Genomic DNA, 24307 nt, shown 5'->3' with positions numbered 1-24307 from the left:
AGGGGCCCAGAACTGGACACAGTACTCGAGGTGTGGCCTCACCAGCGCTGAGTACAGGGGAAGAATCACCTCCCTGGACCTGCTGGTGACGCTGTTTCTGATACAGGCCAGGATGCCATTGGCCTTCTTGGCCACCTGGTGCCTTCTTGGCACCTTTATTTTTGGCTTCCTTCCTACTAGAGGTTCGTATCGTGGAACCAATTCGCAATGACAGAGTTGCCGAGCAGCTGCATAAAGTTGTTGTTAATGGACAAAACGTGGTCGCTCAGAGCGTCCCTGAGCTGCCCTGAGATCCCCCACCCTCCCTCCGCCTGGTTCCCCCTCAGGAGCAGCTGTATGGCCACACACACCACATGGATGTGTCCCTGCCAGTCCGCAGCTTTCCGGAAAACCCCCAGGATTTTCACCACTGTGGTTCGTACGAGGGTGGAGTTGCCGTTGGGAGTGAGTATCCCTCTGCAAGTGTCACTAAAAGCCTGTGCCACATTTAGAATTAAAAAAAAAAACAACAACAAAACAACTTAAATATGCAACCATAATACTTCTTACAATAAAGATGTTCATGCAAATAAAGCTTTACTTTCCGGACTTGTGGATAAAGTTTATTTCCAATTTTTACAGACTCACATGGCAGCTTTTCAGCACAGAAAGGTTATCTCCACCCTCCTGGCACCAAAGCTTTACCACCAATTACAAGAGGTGGCTGCCAGAACTTTCAGTGTAACCAGATGGCTGCAGACTCATTGTGCTGCCAAATGATAAATTTCCTTGAGGAACAACAAATATGTTCTGTGATTGGGGTGGGTGATGGAGAACTGAGAGGAAAAAAAAATTATCTTATTGCTTAATATTCCACTCCAGTGCAGATACAGCTCATGTTTCCTTACACTGTAATTCCCAAAGTTCTGTGTGATCATTTTAGAAGATCTCTCTTACCCTATCACTTCTCTCCAAAATAAAGCACCTTCCTTCAACTGTATCACACACCCCTTGTTCTACACCAGCCTCCAGACATTCAGGACTTTTAGTTTTATTGGGGGGAGGGAAGAATAAAGTTTGGCTTTAATTGCCAGCTCCAAAACACTCAATTATTGAGTAGCTCCTGCTACTAAGAGTGATTGTGTCATTTTCATCCTCTCATTCACTGCTGAACTGTCACTTGTGTTGGTTTTGTTTGCTCATCCCACAGTGCTTCAGAGGCTGTTCCAAACTTTTCACCCTGGCTTTCCCAAACTGTCTTCTACTCCCCAACCGTACCAATTACAATAAAAATATTTTTAATTTATCATACAAGAACTATGAATGTCCTTTATTAAACCCTCCCTGGAAGCAATCCAGCAGAGCTACTTTTCCACCAAATTATCAGTTGTTGTCCTTCATCCACTGCTCAATCCACTGTGTAATCTGATCCAAATTTCTCTCCAGGTCCTCTGGAGTGTTGCTGGGCAACTGGTGTACTATTTCTTCTCTGTATGACAACATTGCTTCCTCATACAGTGTCTGGAAGATCTCACACTGAATGTTGTCTTGCAGCTTTTTACCTTTGTAGCCCCTGGGAAACCAGAACAACACTGAGACACAGCCCTGAGATGCACAGACAAAGGATTCTGAGACATCAATCGGTAATTTACATCCTAAAAAAATAAAAATCTCTGGTGAAGTCACACAGCCACCCTTCACTCCCTGTTTTCCCCAGTGACATACCTGCTTTCAAGCCTGTCATACAGAAATGAATTTTCTGTACGAAGGACAAACACGATGTGAAACCACCTCTCAGGGAAAAAATCACAGCCGTGATAATCGACGATAACTCCACCCTCACCCATTTTATCTTCAAGTTCATCAATCACCTGGGATGGAAACAAAGGGTTTTTACACAAAGGGTTATCTGAAATCAGAGAAAAACCAAAACACAAAAATGGTAGGTTCTGAAACTGAGCTCACCCTGTCTTCATCCAAAACTGGACAATCATACTCCTCATCAAAACCTTCATACAGTTGTCCTGCAGCAAGAAGGATTTGTGGGAATTCATGAAGCAACAGCAGGTATTAAAATTATTTATAGTTATGTTTATCTCAGGAGGATGCAAATGCAAGTCTCCAGAACAAGGAATGCTTTTACAAACCCATATAATTTTGTTATATATTACTTAATACAAATTATGCTACTGTTACATGAATGCTTTAACTGAGGCCACCAAAATACTTCTGTTAAAGCAAATTCACTGCCTTTTCACTTAGGATGTGACACATGCACTACAAGCACATGGTTACACAAAGCAAAACCATCTGAAGTGCCCTGTCCACACAGCCTACCTTCTTTTGCCATATCACCCACATTAATATAGGTCATCCCAGCTCTCAATGCAAGTTCTTTTCCAAGTGTGGTCTTCCCAACACCCGGAGTACCTAAAAACATAACCCCATAAAAACAAACAGACAAAAAAAAACAACTGTAAGAGAACAGTATGCAAGACCTCTGCAAATAACTCTCCAAGGAGTCAAAAAGGAATTTTTTGTCAATATTGCCACGTTTCTAGAAGGGAGGGCAAGAAGTGGCACGACAACGAAGAACTATTTAGAGCAATGTTTAGACAGCAAACAAAAAACAAACGGAAGAAAACTCTTGCTTCGTGCAAAAAGTGTTATTCTAAGCGGGACGACACAAAAGTAAAACCTCCATCATTTAGAAGCATTAACTAACATGGAGAAGCCACGTTTTCAGGCAGGGGACCCCGGCAACGCCTCCGTAGTCTCCTCACTCCCCAGACCACCCCAGCCGTGAGCAGCGCCGCAGCCTCCCCCACCACCTCCCCCCCCCCTGCCGCAGGCCCAGCCTGGGTTTTCCCCGCACTCCCTTCCCGCAGCCCCGGCAGCCCCGCCGCTTCCCAGACAAGCGGCTCAGACACTACCGGGGGCTCCTCCCGCTCCGCACCCTGGGGGGCCCGGCCCCCGGCCCCGGTCCCGGTCCCGCACCCGTCAGCAGAATGTTGGGCCGCCTCATGCCGCCCCTCCGACCGGCGGTCGCCTAGGAGACACGTGCGCGGGGGCCTCCCTCACTGCCTGCGCAGGGCGATGGCGTCACCCCCCTCCCTCGCATCCCCCGTATGGCTGGGCGGGTAGGCAAACAGGCAGGCGCGCCGCGGGCAGCTAAGAGCCGCTGGAGAAGAAGGACCTTTGAGGAGCTCGGCGGTTCGGTGTGAGGGGGTTCGGCCCGGTCCCGCTAGGTTCGGTCGCTTCACGGGATCCCGCTCGGCTGCTACCTCGGCGCCCGCCGCTCCGCCAGCGGGTTCTTCCCTCAGGCCCAGCGGATGGGCCCGGGCCGGGCTGAGGATGTCTGGGAGCTCCTCGGGAAGGCCGGGGGCGCCGGCGGAGGTAGGCCCGGGGGGGAGGGGTTCTCAGCTCCCCTCAGGAAGGTTGCAGCGATGTTTTTAGGGCCCATAATTACTTATGTAATATGTTATGCGTTATATGTTTTGTCGTGTTGATTTTTTTTTTTTCCCTGTTTTTTTTTTTTTTTTTTTTTTTTTTTTTTTTTTTCTTAACGGCAAGATCTTTCTTACGAGCGTAATGTGTAAAAAGGAAACCCCTTCACCCCACGGTGGTATCCGGCCTGCTGGTAAATACGCAAGTTAAGCTAAAAATAGCTTTTGTCGGGTTATTGTTAAAAACAAACCAGCCAGAGGCAAATCCTCTTTGACCGTGGCTAATGCTTCCTCTTGTCAGATAGTCCCTTGTCTGTTGCATTCATTTGTAACATATGTAAACTTTGGAGTATTTCTGGAGGTGCCAGAAATACTTTCCTTTTATTTCTGTTTTCACAGTAGTGTGTTTCAGCGTGTAGCCTGTCAAATTCCTGAGCTACAAAGTTATGTAGTTCTCAGCAGAGATTGGCCACTGTGATGTTACTGCTGAAAGGTGGCCCTAGGGTGTAAGTTTGTACTCCTGTCCTAGCAGGCTGCTTCTTAAATCCAAAATAATACTGATGCTATTTGTAGTTTTGAGCCTTGTTACTGTCAGACAGAATTCTGATAAAAGTGACATTCACATTCTGTGTCAGGGTGAGCTTCCTCCCACAGCAGAGAGTGATACTTGACTCACTGTGCTGCCTAAATAGTTTTTGTCTGTTACCTATTTCTAACTTTTAAACATGAGTGGCTGCATTTTAAATGTTAAAAGTAAAGGAAAAAGGCACATGCTGAAAATTATACAGAGGCAACGTGCACAAGACCTTAATGTAAAAATGGTATTAATAAGCTTATGCTGTTTTTTTGTCCTTAACTCTTTTAATTTTACTTATTCTGTTTGAATGTGTGTTTGTAGAATTTTCAACTTCTTCTTATTTACCACAACTTGTTCTTATTTGCCAGTTAGCTGCAAAACACTGTCACAATATCTAAGGGATGACCTTTTTTAATACTGGAGCAACATGTAACTGACACATTCAAAAAGCATAAAATGTCCTTATTTAGCAGCATGTGTTCAGTGCTAACAAAGTGCTTTACATCTGCAAGATATTCTTATGCACACTTGATAAAAATCTCCAACAGAGACAACTGTGCTGACTGAAGGGGAGGAGAGTGCTTTATTAATACTGAAACATTTGTGTCTTGCCAGGTAACAGACTGGTTGGCACGTTCATTTGATGACTTCTTTGGGAACACAAATATTTCTTCTAGTGCCATACCTGTGAAGCCTCTAGAAGGCAACTCAGGCAGAAAGCAGAAGAAGAAGGACCAGCATTTTGTGCCAGAAAGCAGCAAAACCAAAGTTCTGCCTAGAAAAAGAGCAAAGTCATCTTCAGCAGAACTGCCTTGCAACAAGTCCAAGAACTGGAGCCAGTCTGATGATGAGCCATGGGTAGACAGATACAAACCTGAAACTCAGGTGTGAGAGATACTCCAGGTGCTGTTGTAGTTGTAATGTTGTGCTTGTGTTCATAATGTCATGAACAGGGGATGCTCAGGTCCCAGGTGTGTCCTGTTCCATTAGGGCAGAGAAGTGCTGGTGTGATTGATTTGCTGCCTGCAGTTAAGATTTTAACGAGTTATCTATCTGCAGGAGATGCATTTTTTTCCCCCAGGCTTCCTGAGAAGGTAACTCTGCTGATGAGTTGTGTTTTCCTGTCCTTCCACTCACAAACTTCTGAACCTTCACTGAATTTCATCCAGATCTGATTGCTCCAAGTCCTGGGAAAATCCAGAGCTAAAGGGAGGAGAGAGAACTGAGTTTTTGGGAAAGATAACCAGAACTGTCTTGTGTGTTACTGTATTGCAGCTGGGCAGTCTGTTAGCAGACTACTAATTGCTTGACTAATTGCAGTTGGTGCTGCCCCTGTGTCTGAGGCTCTGCAGGTGGGGGGGACACTGTGGGACTTCAGGGCTTCAAGGAGAAAAGACTCAAATCTCTTAATAATCCTGTCTGCACTGGTTCTGCTGGTGGAACAGTTTTTTTCTGTGTTATTAACACAGGATGTGTGTTATTAACTGTCTCCCAGCTTGTAAGTGATACTTTTATTTTACACCTAAATACTCTGTAGTGATCTCTGGAGGTATTGAGTTAAAGATAGAAGGTAAGCAAGCTGCATGAGATTTGCAGATGTTCAAAAATCTGTGTGTAGTACTGGGGCCAGTAGAGTCTTAAAAAGCACCAGCTCCAGCAGTAGTTATAAAGCAGATTGACACAAACAGGCAAGATTGACAAGATTGTAATGCAGGGAATAATAAATAATTATTTCCTAACTACAAGCAATGGGTTGTTTGTTTGACCTTACAGCAACCTTCCAATATCTGAAGGGGCTACAAGAAAGCTGGGGTAGGGCTTTGTACATGGGTGTGTAGTGAAAGAACAAGGGGAAATGGTTTAAAACTTGAGGAGGGGAGATTGAGGTTACACATTAGGAAGAAATTATTTAATTTGTGGGTGTTGAGACAGGTTGCCCAAGGAAGCTGTGTCTGCCCCCTCCCTGGCAGTGTTCAAGGCCAGGCTGGATGGGGCTTGGAGCAGCCTGGTCTGGTGGGAGGTTCCCATGCAAGGGGGGTTGGAACTAGATAATCTTTAAGCTCCCTTCCAGCTCAAACCCTTTTATGATTCTATGAAATTAATTTCCTTAACTGTTGCACTTATTTCTACACAGCATAAACATATGTAACTGTAGTATAAATGTCTGTTGTTGTTTTAGTTGGCATATGTTTTGTTCTTGAATTTCATCATTAGAGTCTTAGAAACCAGGAGCTGTATATATGGATTTCATACATTTTAATCTTTGTTTTAGAGTGACCTTGCTGTGCAAAAGAAGAAGATTGAAGAAGTTGAAACCTGGTTAAAAATGCACATATTTCAGAGACAGCCCAAGCAGGTATTCTTGCTGGAGTTAACAGCTAGAAGTATACAACCATACAAGCAAGCTGGATTAAACTGGACTTTAATTTCACTAAAAAAAAGGCTTAATTTATGGATAGTGGTTATACATCTATTGCATTATAAGAAATATTTTTAAAACATAGATTAGAGCTTGTACAATTTTTTAGGGTTTATGCTGCTGAAAGATGGATTCTGGTTTTGCTCAGAACACTGTTTTCTAGCATCCAGTCAGTTCATACCTCCTCAGCGTGTGCATGTACCTGCATTTTATCTCCCAAAGTTTAATTTTAAGTATCTTAGCAGATTTCAAATTGCTCTGACTTGTTATAAAAGGGTGGTTTTAACCTCTTGTTTGCCATAAGGGCATTCTTAGACACATGGCACCATTTTCCAGTCTTGCCTGGTGTTTTTCATACCTGAGTCTGCATCTCAGCATCTGTTACGTTTGTGCTCTACCTCGTGTGCAGTTGAATGAACAAACACACTGAAAACTGAGAGCAAGGCTGCCTTCTGTCTGAGTGTTCAGTGGGTAAATTAATAACACAAAATACTTTACTCAGGTTTTATGGGAAAAAGAGAATCACTGTAGAAGAAATCCAACCACTATTCAAGCCACTTTCAGTCTTTATAATGTTTGATGTTTGGGATTTCACCTCCCTCCCCCTTCTTTTTTTTCCTGTCTCAGGGTCACCCTGTTTTACTGCTCACTGGGCCTCCTGGTTGTGGAAAAACTGCAACTATTCAAATATTAGCAAGAGATCTTGGTGTCCAGGTGCAAGAATGGACCAATCCAATATCTGTAGACTTTACAAAAGAAGACTTAAGAAATACATTTGGCCATTGTAAGTAATTTAATTTTTAATTCTATGTTCTTTATTTTCCTTGTCAGTACTTTTGTGATTTTTGTGTTCTGTGGGCTTTTTTTGTTTTGTATCTCTGTGACATACAAAGTTAGATTCATGCTCATGTATTCAAATCCTTGCTGTTTAATAAGAATCTTTCTGTTGCTTTTATCTGAAAAGGGATTTCTTTTTTTACAATGTTTACTCCAAAATAATTTGCAATTGAAATCACTGTAGATGGTGTAACAGCCTGGATACCATTTGAGTGAATTAAATAAAACTAGACACTTCTGTTAAACTTTTTAATGTGCTTGCTAACAGGCTTGGCTGCTGGTGTTCTGCTGCTACTGACAGAAAATAGTGTGGGTGTGTATTAGTGGGTATCTTGTGGGTATTTATATTCTACTTGGTATAATACAGAACACATATTTTTAATTAATTTTCTTTTCCAGACTCAGATCTTCATTCTTTTCCAAGTCAGGCCCAAGCAACTCTCTTTCAAGATTTTCTATTAAGAGCAAATAAGTATAACAAACTTCAGATGCTTGGGGAGTCCTCAGAAAATGATAAAAAACTTATTCTTATTGAAGTAAGTGAAAACTTGTGAAATCTTGTTTTGAAAACAATACCTTTTATTATAATATTGCCATGCTAAGTAGCTTCAGCTGGTGGATTAGTGTTGCCAGAAGTTTGCCTGCTTCACTGCAGGTTAGTTCTTCATTTACTGTTTAAGCCTCTGCAGCAGGCTAGAGCCAAATTCTACCTGCAGTTAAACTATATAAGCTCCTAGGTGGAAACTGGAGACAAGTTTGTGTACAGAAATACATAATAGAGTATAAAAAATTTAGATCAAAACAAGATTGAAGAGCCAAACCCATGTTCTTGTATCATAAGCTTTATAGAAATATAAAGAAATATGTGTATAAACAGGAAGAGGGGAGAAAACCCTGCTGTTCTTGATACTTAAAGGTGCAGGAGAATGTAGAAGATATGTGAGAATTAATGCAATCAGAAAACAATTGAATTTTAGCATTCTCTGGTCTTATGAAGGGGTTATAATTTAGGGCAGAGGTGTGAACTCTGAGGGTGTTGAAGCTGTGATTGGAGGTGCAGGAGATGAATAAATTTTTGCTTACTAAGGGGTGTGCTTCAACAGCGTTTTCTTTCAGAGCTTTTCATTTTTTTTCTGACAGGAATTCTGTAAGTTCTGATAGTCAAGTTGACTGTAAACTTTCAAGAATAGATGAGACAAAAATTCTAGCTAAGTAATGTGGTGTACTGTAGGATTTAGAAAGCAGAGTTGTCTGTGATTTCTCTCCATGAAGTCATTGCCTTGTGCAGGTCCATTTGTATCTCAAATACTAGATTCTGTCCTCTCTCAGTGGAGCTGCTGCCTTGTGTGTTTATCCTCTGAGTAAAACTCTGTCTAGCAAGCAATGTAATCAGCCAAGGCTGTTTCTTAGGAGATGAGGACAAAAAAAAGCTTCTTTTAAGATTATTTTTTCAATGACAGGAATTCATTTGTTTTGACTAGGACATACCTAACCAATTCTATCGAGACCCTAGCAGTCTACATGACATTCTCAGGTCAGTTGCAGATAAGTTTTTAATAATTAACTCTAGCCACTTGCAGTAAACTGAATTTTGATCCTTGTCATGTTTGCTTATTTTTCTGTTTAGGAGATTTGTTAGAACAAGCAGATGTCCTCTTGTATTTATCATCTCAGATAACTTCAGTGGAGACAGCAACCAGAGGCTGCTGTTCCCAAAGGAAATTCTAGAGGAGTTGTGTATATCCCATATTAGGTAAGATCTTTTATCTCAGTAAACTTGATTGAGATAAATGAGAAGTCAGAAACTAATTATTTTATTTTTTTTTTTAATGAAATTCAACAGTTTCAAGCCTGTTGCACCAACAAGTATGATGAAAGTTCTTAATCGAATAGCTGCAACAGAAGCTAGTATGGTAAGTTGTCAAAACTGGTAACTTCTGTGTAGTGCTGGGACCAAAATATGTCAGATTTTTATAGCTGAACTATGTTAGTTATATTTATTACTGTATTTGCTTAATCTTTGATAGCAAACCTCCAAACGCCCAGGAAACCCCCAAGAGAAAACAAGGAACAAACTAGAAAGATGTCCTGTTTTTTAGATGTCTTGGTTTTGATCCTTTTTTCCAAATCTTCAAAATTATTTCTGAATTATTTTTTTATTATAGAAACTGTATATAAGGAACAACTAATAGGATTAGAAGTAATTTTAATTGTATTTGTCAAAGACAGAAGTCACAAGCTGAAATCCTGTATTATTTCTGAACTGTTCTTATTACAACCAAGAATAATACTGAGTGATTTTTGATATTGCCATATAAAATCTGGCAATGTGCTTAAATGAATTAAATGTTTTAAAGGTAGTAGTATAACATTATTGGAGCACATGGTGCACTGTAGTCTGTTTATGGAGTGTATCAGAGGTGGGTCTCCACAGCCAGAATAATATTGAAATACTCCTTTTCCTACTTTTTCTTACTGCTTTGAATGTTGCTTTTCCTTGTAGAACAGAGAAAAGAACTCTCCTCTTGATAGAAATTCTCTGGAGCTGCTTTGCAGAGGTTGTTCAGGTGATATAAGAAGTGCAATAAACAGTCTTCAGTTTTATTCTGTGAAAGGTAACTTTTTTTTTTCCTAAAGTTAGTGTTAATTTTAACAAGTGAATGACATTTTGGCTGTTTCTGCTGTGAAGGTATTGTGTTAGCTTTGCAAAACACTTTTGGCATGGTGCTCTGGAGCAGGAATGAAAGGCACACAGTTTGTTTGGTGGTGATTTGTCTTTTTTAAACTGAGAGTGCTCCATTTCATGACTGTTACATGCAATCTTAAAACTGAGTAATAATGCTATAAATATGTTTAAATAATTTCATGAAATGCCCTTTTTTCTTCTTGATATGTTTGCTGTTGGTGTGTGTTTATTAACCAAAGCTTTTATGATGCAACCTTAGTTTGCATGGTGTGTCTTTATTGCTTGGTTCATTATAGCTCTGTGTGTCTTTACATCTCCCTTAAAGCATTACTGAAGTAGCCCACTGACTTGAAGTAAATAATTGTTAAGAAATGTATATATATGAGTTATATAAACTACCATTTTTAAAAGCTACCCTCTGGCAAGTGTAGTTCATTCTGAGAACTGTTAGATGGTGCCAGCATTTGTTGTTAACTTAGAAATAAAAGCGACCTCAACAACTGTCTTCTGCTGTGTATTGTAAAGTGCCCGTGTTGCTTGTGTTTGTTTTCTCTCACAAGCACCTTGCAAACAGAAAATGTGCTCACGGAATACAGGATTAAATGTATTTTTCAAGTTTTTGTTGTAAGAGGGAGTGCTGTAGAGTTCTAGAGTACACTGAAATTTACTTAGCTGTGTTTGTTAAATTACTTGGGAGAGTCAAGTTACTAGGTTTAACTTGCTGACATAGAAATTAAATTTTTACTCATGTTTTCTTGTAGCATACAGAGTTTTTATTGTTCTATATTAATTGGCAAAGTACAAAATTCTTCTCAGTAAAACCATATTGATGGTAATTCCATTAAGCTGAAAAAGTAGTAGGTTGGGGATAGCCGAGGAAAGTTTGCAGTATCTCACTGCTAGATGCTAAGTAGCTTCTACACACTGTAGTAAATCTAAATAATCTAAAAATCACCAGTTTGTGTAATTTAAAAAAAGTTTCATTGGAAATTAAAAAACCTTAGTGTTATGGAGAAAACAAAGGCTCATGGCTTGACAGCTTGTGGACATGACATCTTGGACTCATGTACACAAGCCATGCACACTGACCATTCTCTTCTCACATTTTCTCTAACAGATTGAGAAGAGATGCCTTCATGTTAAATGTAACTTTTTTAGTTGTTTACATATTTCAGTTAGATAAGTGATTTGCAGTTGGTGATATTTTGGAGACACCTCACCTCCTTGCCAATCTTCTAAAATGCTGTAGTGGTTTTTATATATGAATAATTTCTTATTTATGTGTTTAAACACAAGCAGTGGTAGTACTCATGGATCAAATGAATCCATGGTAATCGTGGGAGGAAAGAAAATAATATCTTAAAAGTTCTCTTTGTTTGATAAGGAACATTCATCTGCCATGAAATCAAATTGTGAGTGAAAATTTTGGAGTTTTAAATTAGAGTAGAAGGAGGGGTTTATGCTGTGGAGCTTAGAACATTGTGGAAATCAGTAGACTGTTGGAAGAATCACCTAAATGAATGGTTTTCTTTGCTGCCTTATATTTCAGTGAGAGTATTATACAGATAATGCAAATAGAAGATAAATTGGTAAGTGAACAGAACGTAAATGAAATAGAATTTAAATATATTTGTGCTTGTACTTTTTAAAGAAGAATTTTTTAAGGAAGGGAAGTTGGGTGCATCAGAGCTAAAAGAAAAATAAGCAAGAATACTACCTTTTTTTAGAAACAGATATTTATTATTCAAAATTACTTGGCCACAGTTATGTGTGGAATGAAGTGTGCTAGTTCAGCTGATTGGGCTGCCTTCCTAATAAATTAATTTTCTTTAAATGCCCCTATCTATATAACCTTTTCTGATGTTATTATTGTTATGTATTTGTTTGGAGCATTAGCAATAGCAATATAACAGAAAACTTTTTTTAGATTCACGTACTTTATCCTGATTGTATTTTTGCTTTTATTAATAGACTGTTCATTAGAGAAGGAATTTTGGTCAAGGAAAAACAGGCACTCCACACTGAAAGATGAAGGAGCAGAAGTCTCTAAAGTAAGAAAGAAAAGTAAATCTGGCACTTCAGAAGACCAGGAGATACAAGCTATTGGTGGCAAAGATGCTTCCATCTTTCTTTTTCATGCTCTGGGGAAAATACTTTACAGCAAAAGTAAGAACTTTGACTTACTCTTCCTTTCAGTGGGCAATGCATGTCAGCTGCTAATATCCAAATTTGCTAAAGTGAAACTTAAAGGTGAGCTGCAATTAATGTGTTTGGGCATTAACAACAGTATAAAAACAGTAATAAAAGTTGCTACTATAGTAGCAGCTTTCTGTACTGATTAGGTAAATGAAAGGTAAATGAAAGTTTGATTAAGCTGTACTACTGCATCTGTGTAGTGAAACTGCATAACTCCAGTTGCATTAGATCCACTTGTTGTTATGCACACAAAGCTAGATAGTTAAGCCACTGCAGTTGTTACTCTGTGCAAAAGCAGATTTTGCTTTTGTGTGGAATTACATGTTCTTGTACTGTTACAGTCTGTCTGTATTCCTGGAGGTTACAGAACAGGCCTGCAGCAGCATAGCTACTGCCTTCCTCATTTGTGCTGCCAAGTTTGATTCCTCCTGCTCTCTTCTCCTCCCTACTTTTTATCTCAGCTCCTTGTTTCCTCTTAACAGGCATATGTGCTTTATCCTTTCTGACTTGAAAACCTCTTCCATGTCTCTGTTATACCCTGCTGTCTCCCTTTCCCCCTCTTCAAATTACTTTCCACCTTACTGCTACTGAAAGTTCTACCTTTTACACACTCAGATTCTGTGAATTTGCTTGTCTGCTTCCTGTGTGTGGCCGCAGTACTGTTTTTTAACATTTAAAAACTGTAATTCATAAGCATTTGGTTCTTATTAAAGTAGTACTGTCTGCATGCAGATAGATCAGGATTCATAATGCTTGTGGCTGTCTGCATTTTTGGTAGTAATTCGCAATATCAGTTCCAAAATCAACTAAGGAGAAACAGTGAGATGAGGGAATATGAAAATAATTAGATGGAATTTGTTAAATGAAGTGTAATGTCACTGATTACATTTTACTTACTAGGTAATATTGACTGTATAATTGAGTACTTTTAGCTGCACCAAGAGCTTTCTGGGAACTGAAAATGGTGTAATTTAGTTGCTTTTAGAGCTGACAGTCACTAAAAATGATGCTCAATAAATGAAAAAAATTATTCATGCAGTTACACGATTCTATTCTTGTTCCTATCTAATTTTTAGTGTAATTTTGAATATTTAATCTGAAATGTGTGTCTCTTTCTTCTGGCTCTTTTTGATGTGCAGAAATGTGACAGCATTTCTGATACTAAAAGACTAAAGATTGTAAAATCCTTTGTAGGAGAACCAGTGTCAGAATCAGAGTTTCCACAGCTGCCTGCTCACTTATCAGAATACCGCCGAGACACCTTGCTTATTCAGCCTGAGGTACATCTGCAATAATAACTTGATTCCACTTAGGTTTGAAAGCAAAACAGACTCAAAGTGATTTGATGCCAATTCTCAAGCACAGTGGTTTTGTCACTGATTCTAACACATGTGTTCAGCCTATTCTGTTACAGAATAATCTAGAAGGGACCTCTGGAGGCTAACTGCAAAGGTGGATAATGTTCCCAGGCTCTTGAGCTGTCAAATTTTGAGTATCTCCAGGGACAGATTCTCTCACTTCACTGATGGACATGTAGTTGAAGGTGGACTTTCCCTTGCTGCAGCCTGTGATTGTCACCTCCCATCCTTTCACTGTGCATTGCCAAGAAGACTCTGAAATCACTTTTTTATTGCCACCCATTAAGAGAGTTGAAGGCAGCAATGGATTCTGCCTCTCCATCCTCACCATTATTGCTCATTGGAAGCAAACTGAACTCCTTTTTGTACAGAAGCATTGCTTTGCAGATGATGTGTGCCTGCTCCCTAACCATCTAAATGCATAGGATGCTTTTCCTTGTACATTGTTTAAAGCATCAACTTCATTTTTTTTTTTTTTCTTAATAGGATATTGTGGAAAAATCGCATATGCCTGGAAGCATGTTTAATTTATACCTTCACCAGAACTATGTAGACTTTTTTTCTGATATAGATGATGTAGTGAGAGCCAGTGAATATTTGAGTGCTGCTGATGTCCTTTGTAGCAATTGGAGCGTAAGTGGCGTTTTTTTACATGCACATTTGTTTTAAATAGTCTGATACTGAGCTTCTAGACTTTTCTTGGAAGTGTGAATTGCTAATGAGTGCTAAAAATACATCATCTATAGGGGAAGCACAGCTTTTTGTCCAGGTTCCATCAATATTTTATTATAGTGGGTCTTTGTAAAATACTTTACAAAGTATTTTTAAGGGGAACAAATTTATGATAAAAGTGTGTTGGGAGTCTGTATGCCTCTTCTGTGAAGGAATTCATCTAGCTTTTTCCTTGACCTGCTTTGAGTAAAAGTTTCACAGTAAACATACTCTGGGCATGTGGTGTCACTGCAGTTACAGTGTTTTAGTTGGAACGAGGCATGCTCAGAGACTCATTCACATGATGCCTGGTTTCTCTCTCAGACACGGCTTGTGATGGATAAATACAGCACATCTGTGGCTACCAGGGGGGTCATACATTCAAATACATCCAGAGCCTTTGCCCACCACCAAGGAGGGATGGGGTTCCGGCCTTTACATAAACCCCAGTGGTTCTTTATCAGTAAAAAGGTAAATACTTGGTGGTTGTTTCTGTGTGTGTTTGGGTTTTTTTGTTTGTTTGTTTGGTTTTTGTTCTTTTTTTTTTTTTTTTTTTGGTAAGGTATGACAGCTGAGTCCTATGGAAGAGAGATCTGCTCACAGTGCTAAACTTTTCAATACTCTATTTTGATACAAGCTACTTAGAAAAAGCACTTGTTATACGAGTTACTTTGTATTATTCTTTTAAGGAAGAATAAATTGGAGGTGTCTGACAAAGACTGATTCCTGTGTTCAAGTTGTCATACTGCTGGGAGTCTAATCCTAAGTTAGTAGAGACACAAGCGTTGAAATATTAAAAATGATTCCTAAAGGAAATTTTTTGTGGAGCTTAAATGACAGTAGCTGTTGCATAATCTTAGCAAATTAATGCTGTTGTGTCTTAGGTGTTTAGCAGCAATAGCATGTTCATGAGATGCCAAAGTTCTTGGCAATTTTTACATTGGAACTAGTAATTCTGCTGTATCTGGCAAAATAATATTTGCCTGGATCAGTGGGTAATTCTCTGATCAGGGAATAAATATTTTCTGGAAATCTGAAGCCTAGCAAAAGGCAAAAATGAAGGAATTTACAGTTTTTGTGATCTGTATATGTTAACACTTTAACTGCTGGTCTCTTTTTCAGTAGCTTACATGTAGTCATCCAGCAGGAAAGAAGAAAGTTTGTTTTTTTTAGGCTACAGAATGTCTTATTGGTAATGATTTCACTTGTGTTTCTTTTTCACCTGACACAGTATCAAGAAAACTGCCTTGCTGCAAAATCTCTCTTTTCAAGCTTCTGTTTACCACCAGAGTGTCTTCAGACAGAGCTATTGCCTTATCTTGCTATGTTAGCAAACCCAATGAGAAACCAAGGTAAGATAAGTGTATCTCTTGATACTGGACTCTTCTGCAATTAAAGCATAATGAAAAAATTTGTAACCTAAAATGTCAATAACTGATACCTCAATTATTTTTTTCTAGTAATATAGCCAAACTTAGAGCTATCCTGTTAAGTCTGAAGCATGAAGAGCACTTTTAAAGTCATGTAACTTGAAAGAACTACAACTTCTTGACAGGAGCAAGGCATATATAATGTTTTAGAAATAGGCAAGATGGTGTCCTCATGTTTGAGTATTTGACCTAATACTTCCTTTTTCTGCTGCATCTGTTTATAGTATCTGTTCTTTTCAATTTCAGCAGGTTGCCCTCTCACTCATTCTCTTAAGGTCTTTGCAGAGTTTTTTGTCTGCCCACTAAAATCTTTACTAGTTTTTCTCCCTGGGTAGCACTGGCAGACTTACTCATCTCACTCTCCACCTCTGTTTAAGAATGCACTGGGTAGCCCAGGTCCTAGCACAGGTTTCTGAGGAGCTGTACTGGCAACATTTTTCCCTTGCAAGAGTTAACTGTTATCTCATACCTCTTTCCCCATTTCCTATTCATTATTTATTTATTTATTAGTTTATTTTCTTAGACTTAAGGCTTCTTTTAAATCTACTAAGAATTTGTTAAGATTTTTAGAAATGTAGTAGGCAATATTAACTAGATCATAATTGCTTGCTGATACCTTTCTAGTAAAATCAACACACTTAAAAAGGCTTTAAAAAGCTTTTTCCAGATTAAAGAAAAAACAAAACAAGTTGGCAGTGTACTAAGAAAATGTGTAATTTGGTAATTTGGGGTAATCCAATAGCAGATAGTTCATGTGGAAAAATTTACTTTTAATAATCCAAATATTACTGTTTAGACAGTTAGATCACTTATGCTATGCTACTTTTTTTTTTTTTTTTTTTTAAAGGTTTAATGTCTTAACTAGGGCCTTAACATCATGAATTATTTGGCAGGCTGTGGGATATGTCATAAATACAGAGTTGAAGAATACCTGTTTTTTTTGGTTTTGTTTGAGCGTGTAGGAAATAGTAACATAGTAAACAGTCTGAAAAAAATAATATGCACTGATGTGCAGTGTTCAGTGAATATTTTTGATAATCAAAATATTGCAAATATATGCAGGAATAGTTGATTAAACTTGTGGATTATATTTACTTGTATGTGCATTGTGATCTACACAGTCTAATAATGGTGATTCTTTATTCTCAGCTCAGATTGCTTTTATCCAAGATGTTGGAAGGCTACCACTGAAAAGACATTTTGGGAGGTAAACTTGACTTCTGTCTTTTTTTAAAAGAAAACAATACTCCTTCCCAACTTTCCTTCCTTCCTTCATATATTAAGAAAACCAGATCTTTCATTAAAAAATGTCTTCAGTGTACATCTCCAATGTCATATTTTCCCTCACTTGAAGCGTAATTCTGTATTTTGTCAAATTTTTTTACAGTTCTAATTTATTTATCCTTAGAACAGCTGTAGCAACATTTTTACTATAGTCTTGCTTTTAGTCCTTTTTTAGTTTTCTTTTCCATTATACCAAATATTAGATCTATCCTAGCCCTATCTGTTTTTCTCCAGGGCATCTGGAGAAATAGACTAGACTAGAATATTTTTCTTGACAATCACAAACATTTATGTGAGAATAAAACAGAATTGATGTGAAGAGTAGAGTATGATTTGCCTCTTGTTGTTCATGAAATAAAACATTACTTGGGAAGTCAGAACATTTTGTTTACATGTGTGTAATTGGTGTAAGAAACCATATTGGAGAATTATTCCTACTTTCTTTGAAGCAGTAGTGTATTTGTGAAGCTACAAAATATTTTTAATGTGTGTTTCCTCTGAAATCAGCAGCACTGGTTCCTATTTTGCAGAATTTTTGTCTATTGGGCTACTTGGAGTAAACCTCCGCATTTTTAAATAAAACTGTAGCTACTGAAATTTCCTCTCTCTACTTGTTAAAGATTGAAAAAATACTTTGTAATTCAAGTGCAAGAGTAGTGCTAGTGCTCTACTTAGAGACTGTGCAGTGCTCATGGGGTGACATGGCGTGACATATTGTTTGTGACTACTGAGCCTTCTGAATCGTAGCCACCAGTTACACTGGAGCCTTGGGTACATTTCTGTATCTTTGATATCTCTGAAATTTAAACAGGGTTTTAGTCGTCCTGGTCTGTTGCTAATAAAGGATTAAGATCACAACTGGAATAAGACTTAACTCTTTTATCTCTTAATTGAGAGAGAGTTTGTTAGAGCATCCAACAAAGCCCCTTGAATTGATGGCTGTGGCACTGCTGTCTGACCTGTAGCATAAAGGCAAAATTAACTGGGAACCACCCTGTTCCCCCAGCAGTTAATTAAAATGCTATTTTGGTTGCTAGCCAGGAAGAAAGCGAAGTGTCTCTAACAGATGCATTTCTTTGCAATTTCCTCTAAGCCAAAACATTTGTGACTTTACAAATTAATTGTAGACATCCTTGTGCCATTAGTTTTGTCTGCAGCATACATTTAAATATTAATAAATGGTTTGTATCTGCATTAGTAAGTTGGGTGTCTGTCACTTACAGTTTCATCTAGGGGGTAACTTCCCCCAGTAATTCTTTTTCATTTGGTCACTATTTTGGGAAGGAAGTGTAGAGAAATATAGGCATTTTGGTAAGCACTTGCTTTCTTCTGAAATTCGAATTGAAAATAATTTATTTTGTGTTACTAAGAAGTCTTTAAATTAATATGTGTGTCTGTTTCAGTGGAAATAAGAATATTTTACGTGTTTTCCATTATATTTATTAATGGAATGGGAAGTAAGAAAACTGGCATTGAGGGTGCATGGTTATATGAGCACTTGGAATTGGAGTCAGGATGAGGTTTTGTCAGTATTGTGCTAAGTTATTATTCCCATGTAAAGTGGGAAAAATAATACAGGAAAAGTATTATTTAAAAGTAAAAGTACTAAACAAAAAATACTGCTACAGAGATGCTAGAAATAAGTCCAAATAGTAAGATAAGTTATAAAATGTAAAATTATTTCCACTATTTTTAAATGTGTTTGTTTCAAGTTGTTTGCTTGCTGAAATCCTAAAGGATTCCAGTTCTGCTTGGAAGGGCTCTAATGTGCCATGGGCTGCTGTCACTAAGTTAATGTGAGCAGCTCCTGTGCATGAAGAAAGCTCAGAAAACCCACAGTCACCATGAGGAAGAAACTTCAAGCAGCAGTGGGAGCACAAATAAGAGTGTGGTGTTTCCCTGTGCTGCAGATGGGGTGTGGGAGTACCTAGAGCAGTCCTTCCCCAAGAGCAGCCCCATGTCTTCTGTAGGCTGCCCCCTGAGATGGGCAGTGTCATGTTCTGGGCACCAATATCAGTGCATGGAAGACATGCACAGAGCTGTAAGCACTTAATGATGAAGGGAGTGGTGAGCATGAGGTAACTGTGACTGGTGGAAAGAGTTATGGGCAGGAAACGAAGCTGTGAAGGTGGGTGATATGTGGTACACAGCCAGTCTTCTACTGCAGCTTCCATGTGGAAAAGCAGAGGAATTTTTGTGGTAACTCAGTGTTGTTGATGATTTTACAGGCTAAAGCTTGAAACGCTTACTGACAAAGATCCTGGGATACCAGACTTATTTGTTACCTTGGAGGGGGACCATTCCAATGCCTGTGCTATGGAGATGACTGCAGAGATGGAGAAAAACAAAATGAGTGAGAATGAATCAGATGGATTCCCTCTGTCTTCGAGCCAGTGCAGTGGAAGTGAGCTGCCTTGCAGCCAGCCTCAGCCTGTTGCAGTTCAAGCAATCATGGAGGAAGATGAATTAAAAATAGAGGAATATGACAGCGACTGAGTTGAGCAAAATATCAGCCCCTGACCTGCCCAACTGGATTAATCTGGTACAAGGGCAAGAATCTGGACTGCACAGAAATAAAGTTTGAGCTGCTCTGGTGGGTGAGGAGGCCAAGTCTGCACATGCTGTGTCAGCACTGGGACAACTCTCCTCAGCTTTCTCATAACTTCACAGGATCAGACCTGAGCTGAATGCTAAATTGCAAGCTATTCCCTGCCTCTCCTGATCCGTGAAACAATCTATATTGATAAGAAGAGAATAACAAATGAATTAAATTAGTTTGAAAGAGACACTAGATAAGCAGCTTCACTCTTAACTTATTTTTATTTTTTACACATTTTAATTTACTTTGCAGTTGTACAGTGTGTTTCCTGAGTACATATTTCATGTTTGTTAGGATTTGAAGGTTCTACTAAAATTCATACCTTCAAAAAAAAGATTGGAAGCTTGGCCCTTCTGAAAGAAGAGACTGAAGTGTAAATGTAGAAAGTTTGATTACCAATAAAACTACTGTACTAATACTGTTTTGTACTCAGCCACAGATTTTTATGTAAGTTGAACATACGTTGTACAACATACTATTTTGAATTCCTTTTTGAAAGATATTTTCTTAACTTATGGAGATGGAGGGGATAATACAACAATCAAGCATAAATCCTTCTTGTCCTTTGTGTTCTGCAGGAAGTTAATGGTGTAGTGTGCATTTTTTTTTCTTAAGCTGCAGTTATGTTGGGGGGTAGAATGATCTTGTGGCAGTGGACACACCAGGAGTGTTGTGGTGTCTGAACAGACTGCTCAATACTTCAGTGTTTCTCTGAACTGGGAGTGGTCCATGCAAATGAAGATGTTGCTGTAGTTAGAGATACAACAGATATAAGAAAAAAAATGAAACCTTAAGAGTGTGTGTAATTTATGTTTGCATTTGTGTTGCTTACATCCAAAGTTTAGCAGAAGAAAATACATGCATATCCATTATAACCTTGGAATTAATGCTGCTATTAAAAAGTTCAGTTTTCTCTTAAGTGACAGGTGTGGTCTTTCCATGTATTACTTATTGTTTCATTTTGAAGAGGGAATTTGGCACTTAACTCTTAAATTCTGTTACAGTTATTTTCCTTACAGCAACATCAAAATGTTTTCGGCTGTTGATGCTCCACAACACCTCTGCCCCTTTCCAGGGGGCTTTGGATATGCTCCCCCCACTCACTTGACTTGGGCCTCCTGCAGTTGATATCTCTGTGTGCTGAGCCTTTCTGTGCTCCCAAGGGGTCTCTGGTACAAATTACAGGAAAGCATGGAATTCTGATTTTTACTTTGCCAGCAAAACTCCAAGCTACTTCTTTATAACTTTTCAGCTTTCCTTACAGTAGTAGCACATAGCAATACAAGTGTTACTTTCACATCAACTACTTTGCAATACTGTTGCCTTGCCCCTTCTAGGGCAATAATCAATACCTGGTTACTTACAAGTTGTAGTAGAGATCTGTTATTTTCAACTACAGCATTCATAGTAATTTGTGTAAAACCTTCCATATAAAAACACTATGAAAGAAAAAGTCATTATTCTGTTCTCTTGTGCTTGAATGTCTGTGGTCTTGCCTCTGAACTGCAGGGGAGTGCAAAATGTGTGAGGAGTATGAAAGCCCCAAATTATTAAAGTGCTTGTGGGTGCCTCATTAAAGCCAATGCCAAATTAACACTAAATCAATCCCCAGGTAAACCAAAGGTAAGGACTGACAGCTACTGTGGTTGTTTATCTGCCAGCAGGCACAATGCCTGCCTGTCCTCCCCAGGCCCATCCTGTCCATGTGGACAGTTTTTTGTAGGCTGGGGGTGGTCAAGAGCACAGCTGGCAGCCCTCGTGTTTGTTGCAAATGTTTTCTCAGGATGAGGTGGGGCTTGAGTGTCCTCCACTGTCACTCCTCTGGGTAGGGGGTGCTGGGTTGTTGGGCACTGCTGACGCAGAGCATGGTTTGTTTCTCCTTGGCTTTTGAGAACCAGGCACAAGTCTGGTTTAGTGTATCCATGTACATCCGGAGACAGCTCTTGCAGAAGAAGGTGAGCCTTGCCTCCTGCTTGTGGCCCACTGTGCCTCTCCAGACCTCCAGAGTGAGCAGGGCACAAAGCAGCGTCCCAGGGTCTCTGGGTCCTTGCAGCAGTCTGCCCACGCCTCACAGCACTGCCTCTTCTTGGTTGCCTTTTCAGGTGGTGGACATCGGAGTTGGGACATTTGCAGTTGTCCCAGCATCTGCCATAGTGGGAGAGGACAAGGTGTTGCCTGTTGAGAGACCTGTGTTTGAGCTGTGCAGGCCCCTGAAGAAATTTTACAAACTCAAGCGTGCAAAGACCAAAATTCCTGGTAAGAAGATGGCACAGCTCTGGCATTTGACTTGGTGCTGACACCTCTTTGACGTAGCCAACCAAAGGCACTTCTAACCTGGAGAGGGCTGAGCCTGGACATACATATGGCAGCCCAGAACCCTACTCCCTCCTGAGGGAGCTGGTCCCATCTCCCCAGCTTGCCCTGAGCTCCACATGGTTGCCCACAGCAAGAGGCAAAACATCCCTTTGCCTTCTCCTGTCCACCGGGTCCATTCTGAAGATGTGGCCACAGCTGAAACAGGAGCAGTCCCTGTCTGAACATTGGTGAGAGTGACGTGATTGCTTTGTGCTTGTTTCCTAGACAAGACACTGTCTGCTCCACTGGACTTTCAGCAGATTGCTGCAGACATCCACTTCCACTGGGAAATCGTGGAGCAGTGCGTACATGAGACTCTGCTTTTCTTTGCTGGGGCCCTCCTAGACAACAAGGAGGTGGAATTCTTCTTCCAGGGCATTGGCATCCTGGCTGTGCAAAGAAAAGCAGTCTGCAGGATACCCCCTATTTACAAGGAGTCACATGGACAAGATGGGCACAAGTTGCTCCTGGGGAGATTCTGGTTGAACATGAGGAAAATTTTTCACTCTGAGGACAGTCAGACGTCAGAATGGTCTCCTAGAGGAAGCGGTGGATTCCCCCACTTTGGAAAGTTTTGACTCTCATCTTGACAGAGTGCTGACACATCTCATATAAACAATAATATTAGAAGGGTTGGACCAGATGATCCTTGAGGTGCCATCCAACCTGACATTTGATGACTCTATGATTCTTTGCAGACTTTTTCCAGCTGGAGCTGGATGCAACTGGGAACATACAGACAGCTCTTCTTGAGGTGAGCTTGTTGGTGCTCCAGGGCTCCTCCTCATGGCTCCATGGCAGTGTTGTCCCAAGCTCTCTGCAGCTGCTTTCTCTCGGCTGCCATCACCTATCTCCCCCCCTGGCCTGGACACGATGAGCTGGGCTGAGCCTCAGAAGCACCTCAGCTCCTTTGAGGGAAGGGCGAATGACACGGAGGGAGAAGGCAGTGTGGGGCTTTCTGTGAGGCAGCTTTTGTGTCTCTGAGCAGTGAGAAGCATTGCTGCCTTTGTGAGCAACCAGCACATGTCGCTGTCCCCTTGCAGGACTCAAAAATGAGAAGAATTGTGGCCTTCCCTGGCAAAAGCAAGTTTGCTCGGATCAGTCAGGATGGGGTCATCACACTGCCCAGGTGAGCAGGACAGCTTCTGTAGCCTCTGCTTGGTGAAGGGAGCAGTTGCTTAGCTCCTGCTGTGAGGGCACCCAAACTGAAGCTCCTCTCCAGCCCTACATAAGCAAGACCAGCTCTTTCCCAGAAGACCTTCCCAGTCCACCTGCCACTTGCTCCTTGGCTTTGAGAAGGCAGACACAGCAGCAAGTTGGCTCTTGATGTGCCCTTAGAGTGAGAGAGGTGAGAGGGTGTGTGGGGGCAGCAGGAAGGGCTGGTGCTAGGAGGATCAGATTTGTGGCAGGAAGGAGAGGGAAGCACCAGCAGAGGCTGATGGAGACTATGGAATGCCTTAGGTCCCATGGAGTGTTGTGACCCCCAAGGACTTGACAGTGGCTCCCAAAGATGCCTGCCAGCAGCTTAATAGCCTCAGTCCCCAAGGGAACATGGAGCCCTTTCACCCATCTGCTACCTTCTTTGTTGCAGATTTGCACTTGAGATCCCAGATGAAGATCCAGTCCCATCACCACTGAAGCTTGGAAGAGAATTGGCTCCTTGGGGTGGGGGTGTAGGAAAAAAATCCGCGGAGGCTTAAAGGACGACACGCAGTCACCAATATGGTTAAAGTGAAGTCGTTTATTAACAGTGGACACTCGCTTTATATAGAGCCTTTGTTTATATAATGATATCTTGCAGGTGGCTATATCTTGGACACAAATTCTGTTCTCACAGAACTTCTGCTGGCTACCTCATTATCCTGTTATTCTTCTTTTCTACTGCCAGCTCCCTTATCTTTTTCCCATAGCTCATCTTTCAGTAACCTTGCAACTGGGTCTTAAGGCCTAAAGCTAAAGAGTCAGGATTGCTCACATGTCTGTTTTCTTCCAGACAGTTTCCCAACAGTGGGGGTGCCGTTTCATGCCTGTACCTCTCTGTAAGGACTTGGCACCACTGCCCTGAAGATGAATCTCAGTCTGCTGAAGCCTTGGGAGCAGCTCCAGCTGTGCATAACAGAGCTTGAGGAGAGTTTTTTGTGCCTTTGCAGAGCTCCTGTCGCTATCTGTATGAGGATCCCCATTGCCCTCCTTACCTCCTGAGAAAGGCGTATATTGAGAAGATGATGAAGGAGAGGCTGCAGGAGCAGGAGCGATGCCAAAGCTCTGCCAGGCAGAGAGCAGCAGAGGGGTGGGCAGAGCTGCACCTCCCGGGGAGAGCAGGAGAAGAGTAAGTGTGTGTGGGGTCCTGCAGGGGCCGGGAAAGCCTGGAGCAGCTCCCATCACCAGAGGTGTCCAGGCTGAAGGCAAAAGGTTGGCTCAGCTGCTGGG

The 24307-nt window shown here is 40.5% G+C and overlaps 3 protein-coding genes and 1 long non-coding RNA gene across 9 annotated transcripts; 3 read left to right on the top strand and 1 right to left on the bottom strand.

Annotated features, from left to right (window-relative positions):
* Positions 1-559: 559 nt before the first annotated feature.
* AK6 (adenylate kinase 6) lies at positions 560-3096 on the bottom strand. Of its 2 annotated transcripts, none has more exons than XM_071732345.1 (5): positions 2977-3096; positions 2317-2409; positions 1945-2003; positions 1705-1850; positions 560-1552 (listed from the first exon to the last, which is right to left on the bottom strand). In XM_071732345.1, exons 1-5 carry the CDS (start codon positions 3002-3004, stop codon positions 1363-1365), a joined length of 516 nt encoding a protein of 171 aa, XP_071588446.1. In that variant the 5' UTR covers positions 3005-3096; the 3' UTR covers positions 560-1362. The 2 variants fall into 2 exon arrangements, with proteins under 2 accessions (XP_071588446.1, XP_071588447.1); XM_071732346.1 differs by having other exon boundaries at positions 2913-3054.
* A 48-nt stretch (positions 3097-3144) lies between these two features.
* On the top strand, positions 3145-20441 carry RAD17 (RAD17 checkpoint clamp loader component). 5 transcript variants are annotated; one of them, XM_071732344.1, is made up of 16 exons: positions 3145-3375; positions 4618-4887; positions 6275-6358; positions 7049-7205; positions 7658-7794; positions 8740-8792; positions 8886-9011; positions 9102-9171; positions 9762-9873; positions 11916-12110; positions 13335-13420; positions 13985-14131; positions 14534-14680; positions 15441-15561; positions 16789-16846; positions 19152-20441. In XM_071732344.1, exons 1-16 carry the CDS (start codon positions 3334-3336, stop codon positions 19417-19419), a joined length of 2073 nt encoding a protein of 690 aa, XP_071588445.1. In that variant the 5' UTR covers positions 3145-3333; the 3' UTR covers positions 19420-20441. The 5 variants fall into 5 exon arrangements, with proteins under 5 accessions (XP_071588445.1, XP_071588444.1, XP_071588440.1 ...); XM_071732343.1 differs by lacking the exon at positions 3145-3375 and having other exon boundaries at positions 4767-4905; XM_071732339.1 differs by lacking the exon at positions 3145-3375 and having other exon boundaries at positions 4820-5096.
* Positions 20442-21429: 988 nt separating this feature from the next.
* Positions 21430-22492, top strand: LOC139790193 (coiled-coil domain-containing protein 81-like). Its single transcript, XM_071731685.1, has 4 exons — positions 21430-21477; positions 21625-21778; positions 22103-22337; positions 22390-22492. Exons 1-4 carry the CDS (start codon positions 21445-21447, stop codon positions 22490-22492), a joined length of 525 nt encoding a protein of 174 aa, XP_071587786.1. The 5' UTR covers positions 21430-21444.
* A 92-nt stretch (positions 22493-22584) lies between these two features.
* LOC139789924 (uncharacterized) lies at positions 22585-23503 on the top strand. The gene is made up of 3 exons (XR_011723295.1): positions 22585-22631; positions 22921-23006; positions 23469-23503. It is a non-coding gene; the product is annotated as an uncharacterized lncRNA (long non-coding RNA).
* Positions 23504-24307: the final 804 nt, after the last annotated feature.

The sequence above is a fragment of the Heliangelus exortis genome, chromosome Z, assembly GCF_036169615.1.
Source record: "Heliangelus exortis chromosome Z, bHelExo1.hap1, whole genome shotgun sequence".
NCBI classification, from domain to species: domain Eukaryota; kingdom Metazoa; phylum Chordata; class Aves; order Apodiformes; family Trochilidae; genus Heliangelus; species Heliangelus exortis.
Note: the sequence above shows the minus strand (reverse complement) of the source record. Positions and strands in the feature narration are given on the sequence as shown.